Source organism: Salvelinus alpinus, chromosome 3 (genome assembly GCF_045679555.1).
Source record: "Salvelinus alpinus chromosome 3, SLU_Salpinus.1, whole genome shotgun sequence".
In the NCBI taxonomy this organism is placed as follows: domain Eukaryota; kingdom Metazoa; phylum Chordata; class Actinopteri; order Salmoniformes; family Salmonidae; genus Salvelinus; species Salvelinus alpinus.
Genome location: NC_092088.1, coordinates 58,445,510 through 58,473,337, shown reverse-complemented (window position 1 = coordinate 58,473,337; position 27,828 = coordinate 58,445,510). Strand labels below are relative to the sequence as shown.

The window sequence follows — 27,828 nt, the reverse complement described above, 5'->3', positions numbered from 1 at the left end:
AATTGGGTTGAGGTCGCTTGTTTGTGGAGGCCAGGTCATCTGATGCAGCACTCCATCACTCTCCTTAGTCAAATAGCCCTTACACAGCCTGGAGGTGTGTTGCCATTGTCCTGTTGAAAAACAAATGATAATCCCACTAAGCGCAAACCAGATGGCATATCATTGCAGAATGCTGAGGTAGCCATGCTGGTTGTGTACCTTGAGTTCTAAATAAATCACATAGTGTCACAAGCAAAGTTCACCCACACCACCACCTCCATGCTTCACGGTGGGAACCACACATGCGAAGATCATCCGTTCAACTACTCTGCATCTCACAAAGACACAGTGATTGAAAACAAATCTCAAATTTGGACTCATCAGACCAAAGGACAGATTTCCACTGGTCTAATGTCCATTGCTCGTGTTTTTTGTCCCAAGCAAGTCTCTTCTTCTTATTGGTGTTCTTTAGTAGTGGGTTCTTTGCAGCAATTCGACCATGAAGGCCTGATTTTCATGCAGTCTCCTCTGAAGAGTTGATGTTGAGATGTGTCTGTTACCTGAACTCTGAAGCATTTATTTGGGCTGCAATTTCCGAGGCTGGTAACTCTAATGCACTTATCTTCTGCAGCAGAGGTAACTCTGGGTCTTCCTTTTCTGTGGCGGTCCTCATGAGAGCCAGTTTCATCAGGTTTTTGCGACTGCACTTGAGGAATCGTTCAAAGTTCTTGAAAGTTTTGGGTTTGACTGACCTTAATGTCTTAAAGTAATGATGGACTGTCGTTTCTCTTTGCTTATTTGAGCTGTTCTTGCCATAATATGAACTTGGTATTTTACCAAATAGGGCTATCTTCTGTATACCACCCCTACCTTGTCACAGCACAACTGATTGGCTCAAGAAATTCCACAATTAACTTTTAACAAGGCACACCTGTTAATTGAAATGCATTCCAGGTGACTTCTTAATGAAACTGGTTGAGAGAATGCCAAGAGTGTTTAAAGTTATCACCAAGGCAACGTGTGGCTACTTTGAAGGATCTCAAATATAAAATATATTTTTATTTGTTTAACACTTTTTTTGGTTACTACATGATTCCATATGTGTTATTTCATAGTTATTCTACAATGTAGAAAATAGTAAAAAATAAAGAAAAACCCTGGAATGAGTAGGTGTCAGCTTTTGACTGGTACTGTATATGCCAATGATTTTGACAGTCATTTTATGTTTTTATAAGAAACATTGTTCTGGAAATTTCTAAATAGTTTCAATGGTCAACATACACTCACTCACTCCACCAGACATGCCACCATGGGAACAATTAGGTTCCCCCCGGCTAATGGGGATCCTAATAAATCAAATGTAGGGTGCCGTCTTTCGGATGGGACGTTAAACGGGTGTCCTGACTCTCTGAGGTCATTAAAGATCCCATGGCACTTATCGTAAGAGTAGGGGTGTTAACCCCGGTGTCCTGGCTAAATTCCCAATCTGGCCCTCAAACCATCATGGTCACCTAATAATCCCCAGTTTACAATTGGCTCATTCATCCCCCTCCTCTCCCCTGTAACTATTCCCCAGGTCGTTGCTGCAAATGAGAACGTGTTCTCAGTCAACTTACCTGGTAAAATAACGGTAAAAAAAAAAAAAAAAAAAATCACACAGTAAGTCAACAAAGTATCTTTGAAAAATCTTTGAAACACTCGCCCCTCGATAATCAGCGTCGCTGATAAATAGGCTATGGAGAAGTTGTGTTATTTTTTTTTTTACTATAGCATAGCTGTCACCTTCATACTTCCCTTGTCAATTCATTATAGCTTACTTTCGGAAAGCCTAAGGTAGGCCTAGGTTTTTTAAATACATTTTAAGGAAAGGATAAATCATTTTTTTTGTCCGACATGCTGGTGACTATGATTGACATGTGCTTTTACGGGAGTGTGCTTGAGTTCGCTGATTCTCTCTCTAGGCCTCCATGTCCATTCAGAAAGTTTCCTAAATTAGCCTGTCTGGACTCCATCTTTTTTTAATAAGCATCAAACACTCCTGTCATGATTTTAATCTTGTAAAAGGCCTATTTTCAGTAGCTTAGGCAAAACTATTTATCTATCTTTGAAGAACATATGCCATAGTCATCGAATGACTGCAACAGCAGGGTTTGTGATATGCAAATATTTCAGGAAAAGTGGGAGGAAACACATCAGACTTTGTTTAAATGGTTTTGTGCGTCAAAATAGGAAATGTATTTAAAAAATGTTAGATGCAGAAAAGCCAACAGACAAGGATAAGTTACGAAATATATCTTCATTTTGACTCCGTTAATGTTGTCAACATGAAAATGCGACATCCTCTCCAACCTGGCATTTGTTAATTAATATTTATAAGTAATAACCTGAATAAAAATAACTAAGCGTAATGGCTTGTTTCAGATAGGTTTTAAGACGCATATTCATGTAAACAAGTCTACAAACAATTGTTGCCCCCCCCCCCCCCCCCAAAGTAATCTTGGAGTCACATGATGATATTGTTTGGTCCTTCCGCTACAACTCAGGAAAGTATGCCCTTTATTAGGCTACCGATGAAATAAGATATTAACTTCAGAGTGGTGAAAGTGCACGGTGATGAGGTTGATACTCCAATAAATATTGAGGGTCTTATTCTGGTGACATGATATAATCTATGCTTGGCTGCTGTTTTGACAAATTTTTTAACAATCTTGCTTTTTGTCCATAATAATCTCATCATGTAGGCTATACCCCTACTGTGTCTGCAAGCTGTTGCCTAGAGCGCACGTCCCAAGACCAGAATGGGAAATGCGATTGAAACCCATTGAACTATTATTTTATGTGCTGTACGTCATCACCGCACAGCCTTTCATTTGCAACAAGTCAATTTGATGGAAACACTTCTCTGGTTGGGAAATGTGCATATTGTTTTAGAATACTCGCATGAAAAATCTGTCGCCAGTTGGATAGACACCTAGCTCATGTTAGATTTTTCTGAGGCATAAAAAATGACTTTCAGTCAAGGAATGCCAATGTTTTTAGTCTGTTTCCATCTCTGTTTGTTTTTCATTTAGGTTGTGTGATTTGTGCAACAAACAGTCTGATGTTTAGAACGCAATAAGCTTCTGTTTGAATTGATGACTGCTAACTGATTAAGTGTTGTAATGTCTGAGTTTATTTGCTTTTCAAAGGTGAATCATCCATCTTCAGTAATATCCATGTTCAAACAAATTTGTTTATGAATGTTTACTTGCCTCTTGAACTCACACACATCTCTTTGCATAGATGCTGACATAGAATAATATATTATTGTAGCTTATCATACAATACTTTGGACACGTGCTTGTGTTAGACTGCAAGGCCAGTTGGCAGGTAAGCAATGTTATCCTGCAAGTAGCAGCCTACTTACTGATCGAGCCTACACTTTCTCAGGCTTAAAAACAATGTTGGTGTGACAGAGGCCAGTCCTCTCTAAAGCCCACTGTTACCCCTTACTGACAGCTGGCTAATAAATGCTCTCTTTTTTTTGTCTCATCTGTTCTCCAGGCCCGTAATGTCAACACTGGGGAGTTGGCTGCCATTAAAGTCATTAAGCTGGAACCTGGTAAGCCCTCTTCTCTCTCTGCCATGTGTCATCATCACTAACGTTTCCCTCTCCCGACTTCTAATTTCTTCCCCTTTGTCTCTTTTTCCTTCCTTCTCCTTTCTCTCGTCTTTTATCCCGGGTTTTCACCAGTCTTTTACAAACCCATTTACAGTCGGCAATCTTTTGTCACCTTCTGTTGCAGAGGCATAACGAATTGGTTATTTTGTTAATCTCACCAGCAGCTGAATTCTAATTATCCCTTAGAAAGACAAGGTCTTGTCTCTGTCTTAGTGAACAATTGAAGTCTGATGTATGCATTTTATGATTTTCGACCAGATGTTGGTTCACAGTACACTGAATTAATGATTAAATGGAACTTTAAACATTTATTTGATGTTTTTGCTTGTAAATTATGAGCATCGTCATTCAAACATCTCTCCTCTAGTGTTAATCTTTCTGCCTATATTGAATTATTGAGTGACATATTCAAAGCCCTTTAATGGAAGTGTATCGTGGCCGGTACATTCCGGTCAGTTTCCCAAGTCTACAACACAGCTCGAGGGCCAAAGGAAATATCATGCAGCATGTGCAAACTCGCACGCAGTGTCCCAGTTTCCGCTTCATCCTTCATAGAAAGGTCTATCTATCTTTTTTTGTTTACATTCCTCCCACACAGAAAGCTTTGTTGAATTCGTGTTGTCTGTTGAGTTTATTTTTGTTGCACACTGTACAAATATTTTTGTTGAGCACACGAATCTTCATTCTTGCATCACAAAGAGGATGAGGCTAAGTTTACAAGATAACATCCTGATCTCAGTTTTTCAGTTCAAGTGGACTAAATCCCCTCTGAGTATTTTGATGGCGTGATCCTCTTAAGAGATGCATCTGTAGAGAAGTGAGGGAGTAGCCTTGTCTGTCTACTGTACCAAGATGCTTTTTAGACTCTATTGCCTGTATGTGGGCCTTGTCCCTTGATGTGCATCTAACTTGACGAAAGATGTTCACATCTTTTGAGATTTATATTTTGAATATAGTCCATCTTTTCAGTTGCTATGAATTTAATCTGAAGGAAAGAATGAGCTTTGCCACCTAATGTCTCTGTTATAGGCCTAATAGTTAAAGATGAAACATTAAGAGAGATGAGGAATTGGAATGCACCCAATGTATGCTAGGTACCAGATAAGACATTGGGAACACATGGAATTCTTCCCACATTGCTTTAATTGGCAGTGAAATACATTTTTTAAAGGCTGCCACATTGAGAACGCTAGTCTGTGTCCATTTTTAATGGTACTTTTTTAAGGGGGGTCAAAAGAAGCCAGGAACCGTGGCTGATGTGACGCGCTCCCGCTGGGAGCGATTACACTGATGCCCTGGTGGAGTCAGGCTTGTCTCAGCTGATTGATAGGGACAGCTCAGTAGCAGGCCTGCAGATTGCATTAGTGCAGTGTTGAATATACTCGCTACACACAAACTCTCCCTTCTGCACACTCTGCATCATTGCTTCCCACCTGAGGAGACTGTGCAGTCACATAGGGTTTGTGCAGGTAGACTGACCACCACATGGGTTCACCTCTCCTTTTAGAACCTACTTGGAAACCCCTGCTCACCTGCCCCAGAAAACCGGTTGGAGAATCTCTTATTGCTGATTGTATTGGAGTGCAGTATGTGTAGATGTCATGCCCAGCTGAAACCCTAGAGCCATGACCTAAATGTGGGAAAAGAGCTGACGGCCAGTGGTTTTCAATAGCGTTACGTTTGATATCTTAGCCTAGCATTACATACTGTCTAGATGTTGATTTTGTACATCCACACCAGATGCCATCAGGACACCAGGTTGAAATATCAAAACCAACTCTGAACCAACTATGTTCATTTTGGGACCGGTCCAAACACATGAAACATTTAGCTTGCTGTTGCTAGCTAATTTGTCCTGTGGTAAAAACATTGGGTTGTTATTTTACTGTTTATTGTGTATGCATAGTCACTTCACCCCTACCTACATGTACAAATTACCTCGATTAACCTGTACCCCTGCACATTGACTTGGTACCGGTACCCCCTGTATATAGCCTCGTTATTTTATTGTTACTTTTTATAATTTTTTTGTTTATTTAGTAAATAAATAAGCATTTCACAGTAAGGTCTACACTTGTTGTATTTGGCGCATGTGACAAATGAAAGTTTGATTTGATTTACCTGAAATGCACTTTTTTTTCTGGATCTTTGTAGAATTTTGACCCATTTTGAGTCACACAAAATCGTGTGTTCTCTAAATTCAATTGATTGGACATGATTTGGAAAGGCAAACACCTGTCTATATAAGGTCCCACAGTTGGCAGTGCATGTCAGAGCAAAAACCAAGCCATGAGGTCGAAGGAGTTGTCTGTAGAGCTCCGAGACAGGATTGTGTCGAGGCACATATCTGAGGAAGGGTACCAAAAAATGTCTGCAGCATTGAAGGTCCCCAAGAACACAGTGGCCTCCATCATTCTTAAATGGAAGAAGTTTGAGACCACCAAGACAATTCCTTTTGGGGTAAAATGTTTAACTACCCCCCCGTCCCCTATTATTATTATTATTAATAATATGCATAACACAATATTTCTGTCAGTGTTTATTATGATTTTAGTGACAAAAAATCTAAATATGAGGTAAACTCCAGCAGAGCCCCAAGTCCAATGGGTTTATCCTCTGGTGTGTTGATGTTCTCCGTATCCATAGCCAGAATGATTTAGCAGTGCATGGTGAATGAACAGGTTTCCTGTCATATTCATCAGAGGTGTAGGGAGGGTGAAGTCTGTGAATGAATAAAACATGTTTTTGTAATTATACAGATTAACAAATCATGCACAGGACAGTGTTCCTAACTTGTTTTTTGTGGTAAATGTGAATGGGAAAAAACTGTTTTGATGATGGTTTTCATACACATACCTTGTCCATAATGTAGAGGCCTATGAGATATTTATTGAAGAGATAAGGGAGGAGGATGGTAACTGTGATCTGTATTACATACCAGTTGACATACCTTTGTATGCCTCCTCGTCTGTATACCTGCAGACATGAAAGTGAGCAGTTCAGTCATCTGCACCCAATACAGCTAGCCTTCAACATATTCTTATTGCCTACATAGTCTTACATCTTTGTTGATTGATATTTATTGAATTGTGTCAATTTTATGTTTTAGAAAGATTTGCACAAAATATGAAAAGATAGATGGTATCATCATAAAACAATATCAATTTAGATCAAACAAGGGACATACCTTAAACTGAGGAGATTTTTTTTTTAAATGTTTTGCTTAAGTGCCTGCACATGTTGTCCTTTTCAAATTCAAGTCCAATTGTTTCATTTGGGAAGTTATGTTCCTGCAAGAACCCCCACTAACTAAGGAGGTTCCTCGATGAACACCTACGGTGTTCTTGGAAGAACCTTTCGGGGGCAATTTTCAGTGCCAAGAACCCTAAGGTTGTTAAAAAACTTAGTCTTAGAACCCTTGTTGAACCCCTAAGAGTATGTGTACATTTATTTTGCACAGCGAGTGGTGTGGTCAGCTTGTTAGCCTAAACTGTCTTAAACTCATTGAGGCTGTATATTACACCTCATTTGCTTTCTCCTACACAGAGACACGATGTTGGTGTTGTCTTAATGTTTTAGCCACACATTGAGCGTTAAGAGGGGAACGATCTAACTGTGGTTTGTTGTTATTCTTCTCTCTGTGTTGTCGCTAGGCTAGCTGTCAGGCTGAACGTCCTGTAAAAAGGCCATTGCGGATGCATCCTCCATGGAAATGTAGTTGTCACAGTCGGAGGATTATGTTATTCTTCACTGGCGCTATAACTTTATTTTTAGTTTTCTCTTAAGGGTGTTTGAGAATGTACTCCATTCTTTCCAGTGTCTCTGTTCCCTCTTGTGCGTGTGTGTGTGTGTGTGTGTGTGTGTGTGTGTGTGTGTGTGTGTGTGTGTGTGTGTGTGTGTGTGTGTGTGTGTGTGTGTGTGTGTGTGTGTGTGTGTGTGTGTGTGTGTGTGTGTGTGTGTGTGTGTGTGTGTGTGTGTGTGTGTGTGTGTGTGCACGTTTTCAAATGTCTGTGCTTCTTAGGTTTGTCACGATGTGGGTGTATGTTTATGTTTGGTGTGTTACCCTCGCCCTGTATTTATATAATGGGATGACTACAGCACAAGCTTATGGAGTTTGGCTTCAGGAGATATGGAAATGTCATACTTCAGACTTGTGCTTTTTCTTACATGCTTCAAGGTTTATTCTCAAGCTTCCCTTCTGTTGACAACTGAGTTGCTTAGCTTTGAGAAAAGGTCTTTAGCTTTGATGACTTCAGACAGTTCTCGAACAGTAAGCTGGAATAAGCAGCTGAAATGGGGTGTTTTTCTCATCCATCCACGTTTACGTATGCAAATCCTTACATGTCTCACTGCCCCAACAAACACCGCTGCCATACATTTTATTTAGAAGAAAGTTTGACTTTTTGTTTTGAATACTTTGTCAGGGGGCAGGCTGTGTGTTACCTAAGGTTCTTCTACCTGCAGCAGCATTCTGCAGTGAAACTGCTAATGGTATCAGACTGATTAAACATAAGAGTCCCTACGGAACCACCAGGGTGTTACGTATGTTTGGCAGTTTGGACTGGAGCACCCATCAGAACATGTCAGGATTTACTGGGTTCTTGAATAACAAACTAGTGTGTGATGAAGATATATTTTAAATCCTCACAGTGAATAGGCTACTATGGATTCTAGGTAAATCCAGTACTATACGGGCCACAGGGTCGTTCTATGTCATTTCAGCAAGCCATGACACACACGCCATCCGATTTTGTTCTGAAATAATTTCTGTAGTTCGAAATAGGTAAGATTCCTGCAACATTATTTTGTTGAAATATAAGGTAATTGATTGCACACATTCAACATTTTAATTTATAGGATTCGTAGAATATTGAATAAATATAGTACATAACATCTGATTGACACCAAGCTTTTTTCTTACAATGAGTAACACATGAGGAATCCAAAGAAATGTACAAAAGCCACCCACGGACCCCCCTCCCCATGCCAATCCCAACCAAACAAGTATACATGATCAGTTCTGTCTGACAAGTAGTGTGGAACTACGTCTCCGAGTATTGTTTATTCATCCTATGTAATGTGTTCTATGTGAATTTAGTGTGTTTTTTAGTGTGTGTTTTTTCCTTCAGAGAAATGTGTAATTTAAGTTGTTACATCCTGATACCAGGTTCTGATTTCCAGGTTCTGACCACAAGGTGGTGCTGTTCCTGCTATTTGGTAAGGTATGACAGCAACCCGTTCTTTGGTTTTGTTTACCTGGCCATTGTTTTTAAATGCAAACTTTTTAGCATTTGTGGCATAAATCCAATGCAAGTCAATGGTACCTATTAGAATTTTACACTGCATATCCAAATCATCTATAAGTAACATTGAGTTACACAATCCATTTTTAGATACTTATGGGTGATTTGGACATAAAGTGTGAAAATGCTAACATAGGTACCATAACTAAAGCATGGGTTGCTGTCATACCTTCTCCATAGACTGCTTACAGGGTCAGGAAATCAATATGTAATTTGGGTGAACTATCCCTTTAACATTGCTGAAACCAGCACCGTGGTCAGAACCTGGTAATATCAGGCGGCCCCAAAAGGGTCTGTGCTCAGCCCTCTCCTGTACTCCCTGTTCACCCATCAACTGAATCAAGTTTTCTGACGACACAACAGTGGTAGGCCTGATTACCAATAACGACATGAGCGTTCTGTTTGGCTGTATCACCTCCTGATATGGCAAGTGCACCACCCGCAAAGGCAGGGGTGTCCAAAGAGTGGTGTGGTCAGCCCAACTCATCACACTGCCTGCCCTCCAGGACATCTACAGCACCCAGTGTCACAGGATGGCCAAGAAGATCATCAAAGACCTCATCCACCCGAGCAACGGGCTGTTCACCCCGCTGCCATCTAAATGGAGTAGACTGTACAGGTGCATCGAAGCTGGGACACTAACAAAATTATGTGGACACCTGCTCGTCGAACATCTCATTCCAAAATCCTGGGCATTTAATATGGAGTTGGTCCCCCCTTTGCTGCTATAACAGCCTCCTCTCTTCTGGGAAGGCTCACTAGATGGTGGGACATTGCTGCAGGGACTTGCTTCCATTTAGCTACGAGCATAAGTAAGGTCGGGCACTGATGTTAGCTGATTAGGCCTGGCTCGCAGTCGGCGTTCCAATTCATCCCAAAGGTGTCGAAGGGGTTGTGGTCAGGGCTCTGTGCAGGTCAGTCAAGTTCTTCCACACCGATCGTGACAAACTATTTCTCTATGGACCTTTGTGCATGGGGGCATTGTCATGCTGAAAAGGTCCTTCCCCAAACTGTTGTCAGTTTGTTAGCACAGAATCGTCTAGAATGGTGCAGCAGGTAGCCTAGTGGTTAGAGCGTTGGGGCAGTAACCGAAAGGTTGCTGGATCAAATCCCTGAGCTGACAAGGTAAAAATCAGTCGTTCTGCCCCTGAACAAGGTACTTAACCCACTGTTCCCCGGTAGGAAATCATTGTAAATAAGAATGTTCTTAACTGACTTGCCTAGTTAAATAAAGGTTACATAAAAAAATATATATATATATTGTTGAAAAATAAGAAAGTCCTTGTATGCTGTAGTGTTAAGATTTCCATTCACTGGAGCTAAGGGGCCTAGCCCAAACCATGAAAAACAGCCCCAGACCATTATTCCTCCTCCACCAAACTTTACAGTTGACACTATGCAGTGGGGCAGGTAGTGTTCTCCTGGCATCTGCCAAACCCAGATTCGTCCGTCGGACTGCCAGATGGTGAAGTGTGTTTCATCACTCCAGAGAACGTTTTTCTACTGCTCCAGAGTCCAATGGAGGCGAGCTTTACACCACCCGAGCCGACGCTCATGGTGGACTTAGGCTTGTTTGCGGCTGCTCGGCCATGGAATCCCATTTCATTAAGCTCAGATGAACAGTTCTTGTGCTGATGTTGCTTCCAGAGGCAATTTGCAACTCAGTAGGGAGTGTTGCAACCGAGGACAGGTGTTTTTCTACACGCTTCAGCACTCGGTGGTCCCGTTCTGTGTGCTTGTGTGGTCTACCACTTCGCGGCTACCACTTTCTGCCCTGCTAGAGCTTCCCCGGTGTGCTATTATTGTGAAGTGGAAACATCTAGGAGCAACAATGACTCAGCCGCGAAGTGGTAGACCACACAAGCACACAGAACGGGACCACCGAGTGCTGAAGCGCGTGCATCTCCAGGCCATCCAACTGTTAAACAATCACCACTAGCGGGCCTCCGCTCAGTACCCTGCCCTGAACCTTAGTCACTGTTACTAGCTGGCTACCACCAAGTACTCTACCCTGCAGAGACTGCTGCCCTATGTATATAGAGTCATTGAACACTTGTCACTTTGTTTGCATACAGGTTTACCCACAATATGTACAGTACCAGTCAAAAGTTCGGACACACCTACTCATTCCAGGGCACTTCTTTATTTTTACGATTTTCTATGTTGTAGAATAATAGTGAAGATGAAAAAACACATATGGAATCATGTAGCAACCAAAAAAGTGCTAAACAAAACAAATTCTACTAAGTAGCCACCCTTTGCCTTGATGACAGCTTTGCACACTCTTGGCATTATCTCAACCAACTTCATGAGGTAGTCACCTGGAATGCATTTCAATTAACAGGTGTGCATTGTTAAAAGTTCATTTGTGGAATTTCTTTCCTTCTTAATGCGTTTGAGCCACTCAGTTGTGTTGTGACAAGGTAGGGGTGGTATACAGAAGATAGCCCTATTTGATAAAAGACCAAGTTCATATTATGGCAATAACAGCTCAAATAAGCAAAGAGAAACGACAGTACATTATTACTTTAAGACATGAAGGTCAGTCAACACTGAATTGAATTTTCTTCAATTGCATTTGCAAAAACCATCAAGCGCTATGATGACACTCTCATGAAGTCTGCCACAGAAAAGAAAGACCCAGAGTCACCTCTGCTGCAGAGGATAAGTTCATTAGAGTTACCAGTCTCAGAAATTGCAGCCCAAATAAATGCTTCAGAGTTCAAGTAACAGACACATCTCAACATCAACTGTTCAGAGGAGACTGTGTGAATCAGGCCTTCATGGGAGAATTAGTGCAAAGAAACCACTACTAAAGGACACCGATAAGAGAAGAGACTTTCTTGGGCCAAGAAACACGAGCAATGGACATTCGACCGGTGGAAGTCTGTCCTTTTGGTCTGATCTTTGTGAGACGCGGACGAGGTGAACGGAAGATCTCTGCATGTGTGGTTCCCACCGTGAAGCATGGAGGAGGAGGTGTGACAGTGTGCTTTGCTGGTGACACTGTCTGTGATTTATTTAGAATTCAAGGCACACTTAACCAGCATGGCTACCACAGCATTCTGCAGCGATACGCCATCCCATCTGGTTTGGGCATAGTCCCACTATCATTTTTCCCCCAACAGGACTATGACCCAACACACCTCCAGGCTGTGTAAGGGTTATTTGACCAAGAAGTAGAGTGCTGCATCAGATGACCTAGCCTCCGCAATCACCTGACCTCAAACCAATTGAGATGGTTTGGGATGAGTTGGACCGCAGAGTGAAGGAAAAGCAGTCAGCAAGTGCTCAGCATATGTGGAACTCCTTCAAGACTGTTGGAAAAGCATTCCAGGTGAAGCTGGCTGAGAGATTGGCAAGAGTGTTCAAGCTGTCATCAAGGCAAATGGTGGCTACTTTGAAGAATCTAAAATATATTTAGATTGAGTTTACACCATGATTCCATATGTGTTTGTCATTTTGATATCTGAGCTATTATTCTACAATGTAAAAATACAGAAAAACGCTTGAATGGTGACACCAAGCACACAGCCAAGACAACGCAGGAGTGGCTTCGGGACACGTCTTTGAATTTCCTTGAGTGGCCGAGCCAAAGCCCGGACTTGAACCCGATCGAACATGTCTGGAGAGACCTGAAAATAGCTGTGCAGCGATGCTCCTCATCCAACCTGACAGAGCTTGAGAGGATATGCAGAGAAGAATGGGAGAAACTCCCACAATATAGGTGTGCCAAGCTTGTCATACCAAAGAAGACTAGGCTGTTATCGCTGCCAAAGGTGCTTCAACAAAGTACTGAGTAAAGGGTCTGAATACTTATGTAAATGTTATTTCCATTTTAATATATATTTTTAATTAGCAACATTTCTAAAAACCTGTTTTTGCTTTGTCATTATGTGGTGTTGTGTGTAGATTGAGGGGGGGGGGGGACAATCTAATCAATTTTAGAATAAGGCTGTAACGTAACAAAATTAGGAAAAGGTCAAGAGGTCTGAATACTTTCCGAATGCACTGTACATTACATAGCATGAAGAAACAAAGCTTGTTACTACTTGTCAGACATGGAGAATTTATACTATATACGTGTTGTTGGTGTGGGGGGGGTCCATGGGTGTTTATTTTTTTTAGAATTTCTTTGTATTCGTAATGTCTAATAATTGTTAGAAGAATGTTTGGTCCAATTTTAATCTTAGGTACTACATTTATTGAATATTATATGAACCCTGTAATTTAAAATGGCCAATTTGGGTGCAATAAATTTGCTTAATTTCTCAGATCAAATTATACAGTATTTCAAGTAGTGTATGCATGCCAGAACAGTGTTTAGTACTGTTTTGGCTCAGTCTTAAGTGATTGATTGTCTGGAATGTTAGTTATGCAGGACGGAGCATCTGATGCGCTGGGTATGGATTTCAAAGGCAGGAACAGAATGACTGAACCCTGCAGTGAGGATTATCAATTCTCCTGAAATGTTTCATGTGAAATACTTCCTATCCAATTGAAATCTCTCTTTCTCTGCTCCTCCCAGTGATTATGAACTCTCCCACTGGTAAGCTGTGTATCATTACCTTGACACACGTTTTTAAAAAATCTTGAGCTTCATTTGATAAGCCTTTGCAGCGGTGCACCTGTCATTTTCCGCAGGCATTAATAGACAAACATCGACGCTTAAGAACACGGCACTGTGTTTGCACTTCATCTTCAGATTTATTTTACTTCTCCTAGGGTTGAGTCCTCGGAGATCCGCGTGCACAACTCCAAATGTTCATGTCAAGATCTTATTGACGTCAATGCATGATTTAGGCAAAAGCCTGTAAACGGCAATTGGATCTCATTCAGGATTCACCCTACTTTTCGCCCTCCTTTTACCTCTGTGCTGTAACCTATGAATTGTATTTTATTTTTATTTTTTATTTTTGCCCTTTGTAGTGCTTGAGCGGTGACCCATCACAGCCATCTCTGACACAGAGCCAAGTTGTCATGCTGCAGCATCGGGGTGTAAACACTGTGGTATAGCTGGAGGACATATACAGTGCCTTCAGAAATTATTCACCCACCTTGACTTTTTCTACCTTTTTGTTGTGTTACAGCCTAAATTAAAAATTGATTAAATTGAGATTTTGTGTCACTGGCCTGCACGCAATACCCCATTAAACTGAAATGTCTTCAGTCAATAAGTATTCAAACTCTTTGTTATACCAAGCCTAAATAAGTTCAGGAGTAAACATTTGCGTAACAAGTCACAAGTTCCATGGACTCACTCTGTGTGCAATAATAGTGTTTAACATAATTTATTTTATGACTACCTCATCTCTGTCCCCTATACATTCAATTATCTTTAAGGTCCATCAGTCGAGCAGTGAATTTCAAACACAGATTCAACCACAAAGACCCAGGGAGGTTTTCCAATGCCTCACAACGAAGGGCACCTATTGGTAGATGGGTAAAAATGAAAGACGCAGACATTGAATATCACTTTGAGCATGGTGAAGTTATTAAGTACACTTCTGGATGGTGTATAAATACACACAGTCACCACAAAGATGCATGCGTCCTTCCTAACTCCGTTGCCGGAGAGGAAGGAAACCACTCATCGATTTTTACCATGAGGCCAATAGTGACTTTAAAACAGTTAGTTTAATGGCTGTGATAGGAGAAAACTGAGGATGGATCGACATTGTAGTTACTCCATAATATTAACCTAAAGAAGAGTGAAAAGAAGGAAGCCTGTACAGAAAAAAAAATATTTCAAAAATTCATCCTGTTTCCAATAAGGCACTAAAGTAAAATCGTAAAAAATTGGTCAAAGAAATTTACTTTGTCTTGAACGCAACACGTTATGTTTGGGGCAATTCCAACGTACCACTCTTCATATGGTGCTGGCTGCATCGTGTTATGGGTATGCTTGTCATCGGCAAGGACTAGGGAGTTTATTAGGATCAAAAGAAACGCAATAAAGCTAAGCACAGGAAAAATCCTAAAGGGAAAACCTGTTTATTTGCTTTCCAACAGACATTGGTGACAAATTCACCTTTTCAGTGGGATAATAACCTAAAACCCAAGGCCAAATATACACTCAATCTATGGCAAGGCTTGAAAATGGCTGTCTAGCATTGATCACCAACAAACTTGACAGCTTGCAAATATTGTATAATCCAGGTGTTGCAGAGCTTAAACTTTACCTAGAAAGACTCACAGCTGTAATCGCTGCCAAAGGTGATGTATTGACTCAGGGGTATCAATATTTATGTAAATGACAGAGTTCTGTTTTTCATTTTCAATACATTTGCGCAAAAAAAACATGTTTCCACTTTGTCATTATGGGGTATTGTGTGTAGATGGGTGATGAAACATTTTTAATCCATGTTGAATTCAGGCTGTAACAGCTAAATGGGGATAAGTCCAGGGATATGAATACTTTCTGGAGCTACTGGAGCCCCACCTATCATGTGACAGTGTTAGCACTTAGCAAGCTGTGTGGCTGCTTGACAGCTCAGGGCGCTAGAAGGATATAGGTGGTTATTCCGGGTTTGGCATGATTTAATAATTTGCCAACGGTCCCACATGAATTTATAGCAGGTTTTAGTGACTGGAAAGGGTTAAACCTCTCCATACATAACTAGTTTATAAGGCTTATGTGAATGATTGTAGATGTGTCCTAGCATGTATGCCTTTTTGTCCACTATGTGCTTCAACAATTCCTGTCTGTATAGCTGCTGGGGCCCTTGGGTCAGACTCGTTACCATAGTAACAGAGCTTTGCCTTGGAGATATGGGTCAGGAAGGGCACTAATTCGCTTAGACATTCACAGATCTGAAGGGCTTGACAGTGACACACAGACAGAGACCAGGGTATCCATCAGACAGTAGCGCTTCAACTCGGGGTCAAAGGATGTGCTGACATTAAGGGGGCTATGTAGGCCCGTGTGTGGAGATGCCAACTCAACAATATTCACCCACATCCATTCTGACTGTTGTCAAAGATGGTTCTGAGTGTGGATGGATGTGAGTGTACTGTATGTGGATGTGTGTGTCTCACTTTAAAACTGTATACAGCATATAGATGGTCCTGTGCGGGTAATAGTGTCTGCTAAATTACTCAAATGTATATGGAGCAACCGAAATAGACGTTTTGACATTTAAATAAGATTATTTCTAAGCTGGTACTCCGCTGAAATGGTCTTTTAGCTATTTTATCCATGCTGAGATGTGCTGTCATTTCGTATAAGTCCGGGCTCTTAGTCATGTCCCAGCGTTTTCAAGGCATCCTAAAATAGCTGGATCTGATGCAGTTAGTGCTGCAGTGCCTTCACTTCCTGCATCAATATATTTACTGTAGACACTACAGCCTCAAAACAAGTTCTATCATGTTTACCATCTGCATGAATTTGAAATGATGTAATGTGTTGGTGTCTGTATCCTGAGATTGCTGTATTGGCCTGGTAGCCATGTCTGTTTCTGCTTAAACTACCATCTCTGTTGTACGGCATGACGACAACATGTCAGAGGAGTTGGCTAAAGCACAAACGGATCTAGCCACCAGGCTAATGCTTTATGGCTTGATCATGTAATAATGAACATGTAACTGATCGGCTGGCTGACTATTTGATTGACAGGTGAGGACTTTGAGGTGGTGCAGCAGGAGATCATCATGATGAAGGACTGCAAACACTCCAACATTGTGGCCTACTTCGGTAGCTATCTCAGGTAAGACTGGCATACTGACAGATCAGGTATGGATAGACGATACATCTCTCTGAAGTTGGACTCAAATAATACAGCTATTTCATGTGCTTATTTTGAACCTAAGCTTGTCGCCTGCCTTTTGGACGACCACTCCCGTTGTTAGGGCGGAGACATGAGCATCTCGTCATTATATACAGATCTCTGGTGCAAATGGATAGGTGCACAGAAGGAGCGAACGAGACCAAAAAGACAACATGAGAACAAGCGGGAATACATACAAAAAAAACTATTGATTTTTGCGATGCAGGCATTTGGAATATCGTGCAAAAACATTCAATTCAAATGAATTAGATGTATCGCCCAGCTCTAGCTTTGAGTCTTGCGTTCCCAGTCTTGCTGACTTGTGGTCTGTTGAGAGGGATATTGACAGTGAGTGTATCACTTCCCTTCTCCAGGAGAGATAAATTATGGATCAGCATGGAGTACTGCGGAGGAGGATCTCTGCAGGATATTTATCATGGTAGGGGACACATTCCCACACTCACAAACTCGCTCACACTGTGGCAACCTATGCATTCACCCATGCTCACAGTCACCCTAACAGAATAGCTTTGTTTTCACCTAAAAACAGACCATGAAGCACAATAAATGAAAGCTTGTTGCAATCAATATCCACATTTTTCACTCACACACTTAAGCCAGCCAGCCAGCACAGTAAATAGCACTCTAACTGAATCAACTGATGTTGAACTCGAAATTGTGTATGAATTGCTTGATACACATTGGATAGCTCTTTTAAACTCTTTCCTCATCTCTTCCTCCCTCCTGTCCAGTGACTGGGCCTCTGTCTGAGTCTCAGATTGCGTATATGTCACGGGAAACCCTTCAGGTATGTTTTTATCCCTGCTGCCAGTGCCATGGGCATCTATGGGTCAGATTGAATGAGAATGTGTTTTGCTGTTTTTTTACTTACAGGGTTTGTACTATCTCCACAACAAAGGCAAAATGCACAGAGACATTAAGGTAAAGCCATGTCAGTGATGGTAATAAGCATGCTTTCGAGTAGAGACGATTGCCTTTCACTCCTTACTCATCTTTGCAAAAAATATCTCTAAAATGTTGATGGTATTTTTTGCCTGACCCTATTACTTTTCCTCATAGGGAGCAAATATTCTATTGACAGACAACGGCTATGTGAAACTAGGTAAGGCCACGGACAACCACTACTTTCCTCTCAACCAGACATGTCACTTCCCAAAGCCTCACCTTGAGTACCTATTAGAATGAGATCTCACAATACATCTGATCTTTTTGCTGATTTTCCTCCCTCTCCCTCAGCTGACTTTGGTGTATCAGCACAGATCACTGCCACGCTGGCTAAGAGGAAGTCCTTCATTGGAACACCATACTGGTGAGTGTCTCCCCTGGCCCCTCCCCTCAGTGTCATACTCTGGATAGACTGACATTATGTTATGGTTAATTGACTTATTGTGACAGACCATTTATATTGCTCTGGACAGTGTTATGATTGTATTTGATTGCCTTGAGTGATTGTTGGTCTATGCCTGATAAATACTGTTTTTTTCTGTTTGTCTCTCTCTTTTTCTCTTTCGCCTCGCTCCCTCCCTCCTCTCATCCTATCAGGATGGCTCCAGAGGTGGCAGCCGTGGAGAGGAAGGGGGGCTACAACCAGTTGTGTGATATCTGGGCCGTGGGCATCACAGCTATCGAGCTTGCCGAGCTGCAGCCTCCCATGTTCGACCTGCACCCTATGAGGTGAGTCTGTGTGTAGGGGGATGTGCGAATTAAGCCTTATGACTGTGATGCTGGATATTTATTTAAGCAATAATGCACGAGGTGGTGAGGTATATGGCCAATATACCACGGCTAAGGTCTGTTCTAAGGGCTGGATACAGCTGTGGTATATTGGCCATATACCACAAACCCCCGAGGTGCCTTATTGCTATTATGAACTGTTTACCAATGTACTTAAAAATGAAGATAATGTTTTGTTATACCCAGGGCTCAAACCACCCAGTGGTAGATTGTGGTAGATTCCTCCATTTACTTAGATATCACATTGTTACGACTAATGTACTTTGTTCTAGAAACCAAGTCCGTTTCCTTTCTTCCTAGGGCCCTTTTCTTGATGACAAAGAGTAATTTCCAGCCACCCAAATTGAAAGACAAAGTGAAATGGTAAGTGTTCACCTCTCTTCTGTGAATAGTGAGGGAAAGGTTTCATTCTCAGTTTAACAATTTTCTCTTCATATTATAAACATAAACGCACTGACCTCTATCTTTTCTATCTCCTCCTATGAAAGGGGAAATAATTTCCATCATTTTGTCAAATTGTCCCTGACAAAAAATACCAAGAAGAGGCCAACAGCAGAGAAACTATTACAGGTAATCCCAGTCTAGAGGGAAACACTAGATATGAGTGTTTGTCATGATATGAGTGTCTGTGGGCTGTGACCACGCGTCCCCTTCCTGTGTCCACAGCACCCGTTTGTGTCACAGCCTCTCAGTCGAACCCTGGCCATCGAACTGCTGGACAAATCCAACAACCCAGACCACACCACATACAACGACTTTGACGATGACGACCCAGAACCAGAGGTAGAATCACCCTCCACCACCCTAACCCACATCTCCAACCTCTCCATCTCTTCAGGTTTCTCAAATCTAATAGCAGGATACTGACACCTGTCCTCATTGGTCTCTACGCATTTAGTTCGTACAATCATGCTGATTTCTTAACTGTCAGAGTTCTACATCTTTCCTCTCTCGTTCCTCCCTTTTCCATTACCCCTCTCTCTGCTCTTCTTCATCCTCTTCCTCAGTTTAAATATATGGGCCACTTCCTTCCCATCACCCCAGGTGCTCGGCGAGCACCTCGCTTTGCCATGCGCAAGAAGGTACCAATGTGGCCTGCATTACAACTGCACCAGTACCACTGTGATCAGTACCTGTAGAAACAGAGAACTAACACCGGTCTGTGTGTGCTCAGATAGACTGGACTGGGTCTTGTCATTGAACCTTGCTTATGGAGTTGCTGTTACTTCATTTGTTAAATGTATCTGCATGTGGGATTTTGAAGAGTGTTTTGGGTGCGTTTTAGGCATGAATAGGGGCACAGGTAAACTGTGAGAATAAGTTCAGATGGCATACTATGTGTAACACTTTGGGAAAAATGTCTCGCTCTCACACACCTTGTGTATATACATGTGTTTGTTACATATTGTACATACCTTCTGTTTTATATGCATGTTTGTTTGTTAAAGCTGATGTTAACAAGCTTGTGATTTGTCTAGCTAGACCAAGGGTGTGTTTTTACTGCATAAACATATAGAAACTAGAACTTGATTGATATGTTGAGGTGAGGTCAAACTGAGGTGCCGTTTCCCACCTGGACAAGAGGAACACCAATGTGAGTGCTGTTCATTGACTACAGCTCAGCGATCAACAGCATAGTGCTCACAACGCTCATCACGAAGCTAAGGACCCTGGGACTAAACACCTTCCTCTGCAACTGGATCCTGGATTTCCTGACGGGCCGCCCCCAGGTGGTAAGGGTAGGAAACGACACATCTGCCACGCTGATCCTCAACAAGGGGTCCCTCAGGGGTGCGTGCTTAGTCCCCTCCTGTGCTCCCTGTTCACCCACGACTGCGTGGCCAAGCGCGACTGCAACACAATCATTAAGTTTGCTGACAGAACAACAGTGGTAGGCCTGATCACCGACAAGGATAAGACCGCCTATAGGGAAGAGGTCAGAGACCTGGTAGTGTGGTGCCAGGACAACAACTTCTCCCTCAACGTGAGCAAGACAAAGGAGCTGATCATGGACTACAGGAAAAGGAGGGCCGAACACACCCCCATTCACATCAACGGGGCTGAAGTGGAGAGGGTCGAGAGCTCCTTGGTGTCCACATCACCAACAAACTATCATGGTCCAAACACACCAAGACAGTCGTGAGGAGGGCACGACAACATCTTTCCACCTCAGGAGACTGAAAAGATTTGGCATGGGTCCCCAGATCCTCAAAAAGTTCTACATCGGCACCATCAAGAGCATAATGACGGGTTGCGTCACAGCCTGCTCGGCAGCCGACCGTAAAGCGCTACAGAGGGTAGTGTGTATGGCCGAGTACGTCACTGGGGCCAAGCTTCCTGCCATTCAAGACCTATGTAATAGGCGGTATCAGAGGAAGGCCCTAAAAATGGTCAAATACTCCAGCCACCCAAGTCATAGACTGTTCTCTCTGCTACCGCATGGCAAGCGGTACCGGAGAGCCAAATTTAGGTCTAAAAGGCTCCTTAATAGCTTCTACCCCTAAGCCATAAGACTCCTGAACAATGAATCAAATGGATACCCAGACTATTTACATTGACACATCTTTTGACACGTCTTTTGTTAAGTACCTCTTTTGTAAATTAGTATGTGTTTGGTCTTAGAAGACTGGTAAAAGGAATGTCCACTGATGTGAATTTGAGCTCTCCTTAATCTGCATGTGTTGTTGCTAAGACATCTATTGCTGCCTTGCGTTGCCATGGTTTATTTGCCTGCTTTCAGTGCGGTCTGTCTATCCTGTGTTCTGTTGCTGCCGTGGAGGTTGTTGTGACTGGGTCACTATATATACAAAAGTATGTGGACACCCCTTCAAATTAGTGGATTCGGTTATTTCAGCCTCACCTGTTGCTGACACGTGTATAAAATTGAGTACACATCAATGCAATCTCCATAGACCAACATTGGAAGTAGAATGGCCTTACTGAAGAGCTCAGTGACTTCCAACGTGGCATAGGATGCCACCTTTCCAACAAGTCAGTTTGTCAAATTTCTGCCCTGCTAGAGCTGCCCCGGTCAATGCTCTTGTGAAGTGGAATCCCTTAGGAGCAACAACGGCTCAGCTACGATGCGGTAGCCAACACAAGCTCGCAGAATGGGACCGCTGAGTTCCTCGGTTGCAACACTCACTACTGAGTTCCTCGGTTGCAACACTCACTACCGAGTTCCAAACTGCCTCTAGAAGAAACATCAGCACAATAACTGTTAGTCGGGAGCATCATGAAATGGGTTTCCATGGCCGAGCAGCCGCGCACAAGCATAAGATCACCATGCGCAATGCCAAGCATCTGCTGGAGTGGTGTAAAGCTTGCCGCCATTGTACTCTGGAGCAGTGGAAATGCGTTCTCTGGTGTGATGAATCACGCGTCACTATCTGGCAGTCCAACGGACTGATCTGGGTTGCCTAGTGCAAACTGTAAAGTTTGGTGGAGGAGGAATAATGGTCTGGGGCTGTTTTTCATGGTTTGGACCCCTTAGTTCCAGTGAAGAGAAATCTTAACGCTACAGCATACAATGACATTTTAGATGATTCTATGCTTCCAACTTTGTGGCAATAGTTTGGGGAAGTCCCTTCCCTGTTGCAGCATGACAATGCCCCCGTGCACAAAGCGAGGTCCATACAGAAATGGTTTGTCGAGATCGGTGTGGAAGAACTTGAACACCTTTGGGATGAATTGGAACGACAACTGCGAGCCAGGCCTAATCGCCCAATATCAGTTCCCGACCTCACTAATGCTCTTGTGGCTGAATAGAAGCAAGTCCCTGCAGCAATGTTCCATCAGCCTTCCCAAAAAAGTTGAGGCTGTTATTGCCCATGATTTTGGATTGAGATGTTCGATGAGCAGGTTTCCACATAATTTTGGTAATGTAGTGTTCAGTCCCTTCTCACCCTAAAAACCAGACTGGGTTTGAGACACCTGTAGATTGAGAACATATGAAATATACACATCTTAGAGACAGTAAGATCTATTATGATCAGCACTCTTCTTTCACCTCAATGAGAGTGATGTTGAATGTTTTTTTTACCATGTAGCAAAGTTCGCACAGGATTTAATAAGACTACAGGTATTGGACTGAGGAATGCATAATGGGGGAAAGGTTTGTTTTTTGTGCATGATGATGATGATCTTGTCTGTTAAGGTCGTATGTTTTGTTTTCTTCCGGACAGTCTCCAGTGTCTGTTCCCCATCGGATTCGCTCCACCAGCAGGAGCACCAGGGAAGGGAAGACGCTGTCTGAGATCAACTGTAAGTTTCTATATGTGTGACTAAGGGCCTGTTTCCCGGACCCAGATTGAGCCTACGCCTGGACTACAAATCATGCTTAGTTTGTGAATCGTCCGGATTCAGTTCAGTCTGTGGCTATGGTGTATTCAGTTTTATCCCAGTCTGCTATTTCTGGCACTGTGCTTAATCTGTGGTTTGTGGAGGGACTGGCACATTAAATTCTCTGCGAGTTCATGGTAATCGTACTTTAGTTAACCTCTGTCTGTCAGGATTAACATTGGCATGAGTATAATCTATGTTTTTCAGCTTCCATAGATTAATGGCTCCTCAAACCATGCTGTGAAGGACCACAGAGACACACACACACACACATACCCCTGTTAAAGCACCTCAGCACTCTCACTCATCTATCTCTAACCTGCAGCTGCACAGTTAAACTTGAAATCCTACTAGAACACCAGTCGACTCCGACAGGTTAATGTTTCTTTCTAGAGTACATGGCTGATGTTCCTCTCTCTTTCCCTCCCTCCCTCTTTCTTTGTCTTCTCCCCTACCTCTCTCTCTCCCTCCCCACTCTATAATTGTATCTCTCTCGGTCGCTCTTTCTTCCCCCACCCCCAGTTGGCCAGGTGAAGTTTGACCCTCCGCTGAGGAAGGAGACAGAGCCCCATCATGAGCCGGTGAGTAACCTGGTCCTGCAGTGTCCCCCTGATACTACTGTGGCTGAACCCTGTGTGTAGGTGACAACCTTGTGGACAAGCCCCCTTAGTTGAGACTCTGCTACAGTTAAATCACGCTCACAAATACTGCATATCTCAAGTCATCCACGTGATCTATCTCCCTGTGTAGCATATTTCTTGACGTTGTCTCCTAAATTTGTCTGAATGCGACTCACACTGGTACTAACCTGCACCTCTTGCTGATGTTTCAGTGCAGGGTTAACACACGGCATGCATGGCCACCCCTATTCTCTCCCCTCCACTCTCATCCCTCACTCCCTACCTCTCTTACCCATCCTCCTCTCCTGTGCTTTAATCCCTTTCTCTGATTGGATGGCATTAACTTTTGAATTAACGGGACTTTCTCATTCTGCCTGCTGAACAGCCTGACTCTGACCCGTTTTTGGACTGTGCAGAAGAGCTGTACTACACTGCGAGATCTAATCTGGTATTTTCCTCATCTCTCCATTTCTCCTTCTGGGTCGTCTCTCTGCTTCGTAACGCTTAACCGTCCTCTTTCAGTTGGCCCTTTTCCTGTCTCGTTCATGTTTCTTTTCAGTGTCTATCTTTATTGGATGTCAGTAACTGTTTGTTCATTTGCGTCTGTGAAGCTGTCTTCGCCTCATTGGCTGGTGTCTTTCGTTGTTATGCCTGTCTTATGATGTTTTTACTGTATAGCCTTCGGCCACACAACCTGTTAGACCTCACCAGCACATCGAAGGCTCTAGAGAGGGGGGGGGGGGTGTAATGGATGGATGAAAACAATTTCAAGAGGGATTGGAATGGAGGGATTAAAGGGATGTCTGGAGGGATTTAGGGAGAGTGGTATCTCTGGACAGCATATGGGTGGATGAACCACCTCCTTGGGGAAAACATGTGTGACTGACTTGGACCCCTGAGTCGGTGGCCTGTTAGAGCGGGACCAGATCAAGCCCTAAGCTGCCATCACCAGTCCCCCGCTGTCTCCTCCTGCCCAAATATTATCGCTGACTCAGACCACTGACCACAGTCACCGTTAAACTTAGACCTCTTGTTCCTTTGTCACATATCCATACTGGGGAATGTATTGATGTGACGCGAGGCAGCAGGATATGGCAGTTTGTCAGCATAAGTAAGAATATGCTAGCTGAGCTCTCTCCGGCTCAATGTAGTATGGACGTGTGCGTTCGCCTATAGGAGTCAGGGTCGGTCACTTGGTTGTGAAGGGGGAATACAGGTATCTATATCCTCGCTGGAAAATCAATATGTCCACTGAGCTGATGGACCCGCAGTGTCAGCCAATAACAGTGTTCAGTAAAGTCAGCCGCATTGCTGCAGTGCTCACGCACACATACCGTGAAACCCGCCCTTCGCCCATACCTTTGCAGCTAGTTGTGCTGAGATGCCTCTGTATGGCCCCGTGCACTGCTACACCTTCACATAGCGTTGATGGTTTCCATTCATGTCATTCAGGTTCATCTAGCCATGGACGACATGTGTCCTAGCGGTTGGAGCGTTGGGCCAGTAACTGGCTCCGGGGTTGCCGTTGCTAACGGCAGACCCTGGCCTCCGTTCTCTGAGGGTGTCTCGGGGAGAGTCGGGGTATGCAAAAAAATATACAATTTCCAGTTCACATATGCATACACTTGTACAATCGGAGAAATATAAGCACCCACCGAACGGTTGTTGGTCTACTTGTTGCAGATCCATAGTGCATAATGCTGTCCTATCCCTAAACGTTTATCACACTTGCACGTTAGAAACATCTATCGTAAATCGAAGCGGTGTTTCTCTAAGCAACAGCAGTGGTGACCTCTGACCTGTAGTGTCCTCGGCTCTCTGTGGGCACTCTGTCTGCCAGCCCAAAGGGTGTTACTCTCATCTAGTCAAGGTCCTGTAATGTCCTGAATGGCCTGCTCATGAGTGTCATCAATGTGGCCTGGGAGTCACTGAGGTTACACCAGTCTCTGCCTTTTCTCTAAGTGTTTTTAGGTGTGTGTGTGTCTCCGCTCTAAAATAGTTGATGCCGTACAGTAGGTAACCTCAGACATGGTAACGTTCCACATTGTGTGTGTGTCATTGTGTTTCAGAAACAATGATGTCATTTTGATATGTGTATCTCTCTAGGACCTTCAACTGGAGTATGGACAGGAATCTCCAAGCCTAATGGGACGAAACAAGTAAGTCACTCATTCTGGGTTTCCACGTCTGTTCCTCCCTCTCTCCGCCTTTCCTCCCCCTTCCCTATTCCCTATCTCCATCCTCTCTTCATCTCTTCCCCTTGCCTCTCCAGCTCTCCTCTCTCCTTCTATCAAATCAAATGTATTTATATAGCCCTTCGTACATCAGCTGATATCTCAAAGTGCTGTACAGAAACCCAGCCTAAAACCCCAAACAGCAAGCAATGCAGGTGTAGAAGCACGGTGGCTAGGAAAAACTCCCTAGAAAGGCCAAAACCTAGGAAGAAACCTAGAGAGGAACCAGGCAATGAGAGGTGGCCAGTCCTCTTCTGGCTGTGCCGGGTGGAGATTATAACAACATGGCCAAGATGTTCAAATGTTCATAAATGACCAGCATGGTCAAATAATAATAATAATCACAGTAGTTGTCGAGGGTGCAACACCTCAGGAGTAAATGTCAGTTGGCTTTGATAGCCGATCAAATCTCCTCACCTCCCCCGATCTCCCTGCTTTGGCCTCCCCCTCTCCTCTTGTCTTATCTGTACAAAGAGATTAGCCCTAGCAGATGGTGTGGTACTGAGAGGTGGCTTCCTGTCAAGAGAAAGGCGTCTGATCTTTTATTCATGACACCTTTCCTGGAACGCAGCTCGGCTCAGAAGAAGTGCGCTGTAAGCACTGTGTGTGTGAAATGGCAAGAGACAAGACTCGCTGCTGCTTAAACCATGTGTATTTAGATGGATGTGCTCCGTACACCGGATGGGATGGAATGATAGATGGTGTGTTTTCATAAGTGTATGGAATAAATCAGGCGAGAGGATATTGAGAAGCCACTCAACTCAATACACCTATCAGATTTGCTGTTATTTGATCCCTGAACAGTTGATGTCCACATTCCTTCGCCCTTCTCTCACTGCACAGCCTCATAGGGTTTTATATTCTCCACTTCACTGTCATTCACGCCCACCTGCGTACCAAACACTGTTGCCTACACACAGCTGACCTGACAGCTTCACACATCCCCGGTGAGTGTACAGCTCTCAGTAGCTAAGGTCAATGTTGGATGGGTTGTGATGTCCGCTCAGCTGTGATGAAACTCACGTACTCTCACACACGCCAACACGCTGAATGTGTCGTCTGTGGTTTCCATGTGTTTTTGCCCTGTAGCCTTAAAGAATGCCATGTTAATTTAGGTCAACCCCCCCCCCCCCCCCCCCCCCTCTGAGAGGGAGAGAGAGGGAGAGCCTTTACTCATGTCATGTGCGATTCTGTCACGGAGTTATTTTCTTTCTCCTCTCTTCTTCACTTCTCCCTTGTTCATTCCACTCGTTTTCCGACAGGAGTCTTCTCAAATCAGTGGAGGAGGAGCTTAAGCAGAGGTGAGTTAGGCCACGCCCCTCGGGGCTCCACCTCCAACCGTTCTTGTACTTGATTCGCGGACGCGCCCTAACCACCCCCGCCCCCCCATCAGCCAATCAGTGTTAACGCAGGACTAATCCAGCCAATCAGTGTCACGCAAAGCTAATCTGCTCCGACTGCTGCCGTTATGGTTTGACTCTGCTTTGTTTTGTCCATTGCTGTTCAGTGCTTACAAACTGGACAGGCTGCGCTGTGTGATCACCAGACACAGTGCACTTTGACAAAGCATGGCTTATACACTGACTTAATGACTTAGTCTACGCCTTCTCCTGTTAGTGTGTAGTGAAATCCCCAAGCCCTATAAGTAAGATGAGTAAAATTTGCATAATACAGCATTTAGGTTTAGTTAGCACTATTTCTGTCTGGTTCAGTTCTATAGCCATGTAGTTCTTTAAACTCTACCTTTATGTAGTTAGTTCTGCTAGTAATGTAGTGGAGTTAATTTCCCCCAGTGTCTCCTCCTCCCAGTGGGTGAAAGAGGAGAGCAGCTCTGACTTTCCCTGTTGCTGTGAGTCCCACTGAGCCCCCCCCCCCCCCCCTTCCCAATCTATCTCCATCTCCTCAGGGGTCACATGACACATTTAGAGCCCGATGATGATGGTGGTGATGATGGTGATGAAACTCAACAGTAAGTCCTTCTCGTGTTCTAGTCTAGCCGCCCTCTCTGAGGGGGAAGAGTGAAGGCTACCTCTCCAGTTTCATTCACGCATCTTCATGCCGCATGCCCCACCATCACGCCCCTGCTTGTCCCTCCCTTACCAAATACCCTGTCTCCGTCTTTCTCTGCTCCACCATCACGCCCCTGCTTGTCCCTCCCTTACCAAATAC

At 43.4% G+C, this 27,828-nt stretch overlaps 1 protein-coding gene across 15 annotated transcripts in view; it reads left to right on the top strand.

Annotated features, from left to right (window-relative positions):
* The window catches only part of LOC139571013 (mitogen-activated protein kinase kinase kinase kinase 3-like), a 75,914-nt gene that overhangs the window by 30,327 nt on the left and 17,759 nt on the right, over window positions 1-27,828 (top strand). For 4 of the 15 annotated variants that reach the window (XM_071393464.1, XM_071393457.1, XM_071393454.1 and 1 more), the window contains exons 2-19: window positions 3,523-3,580; window positions 13,472-13,492; window positions 16,559-16,649; window positions 17,084-17,148; window positions 17,462-17,517; window positions 17,604-17,651; window positions 17,790-17,832; window positions 17,967-18,039; window positions 18,273-18,404; window positions 18,765-18,827; window positions 18,953-19,034; window positions 19,131-19,247; window positions 22,649-22,727; window positions 23,328-23,386; window positions 23,811-23,873; window positions 25,532-25,584; window positions 26,922-26,960; window positions 27,566-27,628. In XM_071393464.1, coding sequence (XP_071249565.1) covers window positions 3,523-3,580; window positions 13,472-13,492; window positions 16,559-16,649; window positions 17,084-17,148; window positions 17,462-17,517; window positions 17,604-17,651; window positions 17,790-17,832; window positions 17,967-18,039; window positions 18,273-18,404; window positions 18,765-18,827; window positions 18,953-19,034; window positions 19,131-19,247; window positions 22,649-22,727; window positions 23,328-23,386; window positions 23,811-23,873; window positions 25,532-25,584; window positions 26,922-26,960; window positions 27,566-27,628 — 1,205 coding nt within the window. The remainder of the gene's footprint in view (window positions 1-3,522; window positions 3,581-13,471; window positions 13,493-16,558; window positions 16,650-17,083; window positions 17,149-17,461; window positions 17,518-17,603; window positions 17,652-17,789; window positions 17,833-17,966; window positions 18,040-18,272; window positions 18,405-18,764; window positions 18,828-18,952; window positions 19,035-19,130; window positions 19,248-22,648; window positions 22,728-23,327; window positions 23,387-23,810; window positions 23,874-25,531; window positions 25,585-26,921; window positions 26,961-27,565; window positions 27,629-27,828) is intronic. The other 11 variants (XM_071393455.1, XM_071393467.1, XM_071393460.1 and 8 more) reach the window with 9 other exon arrangements.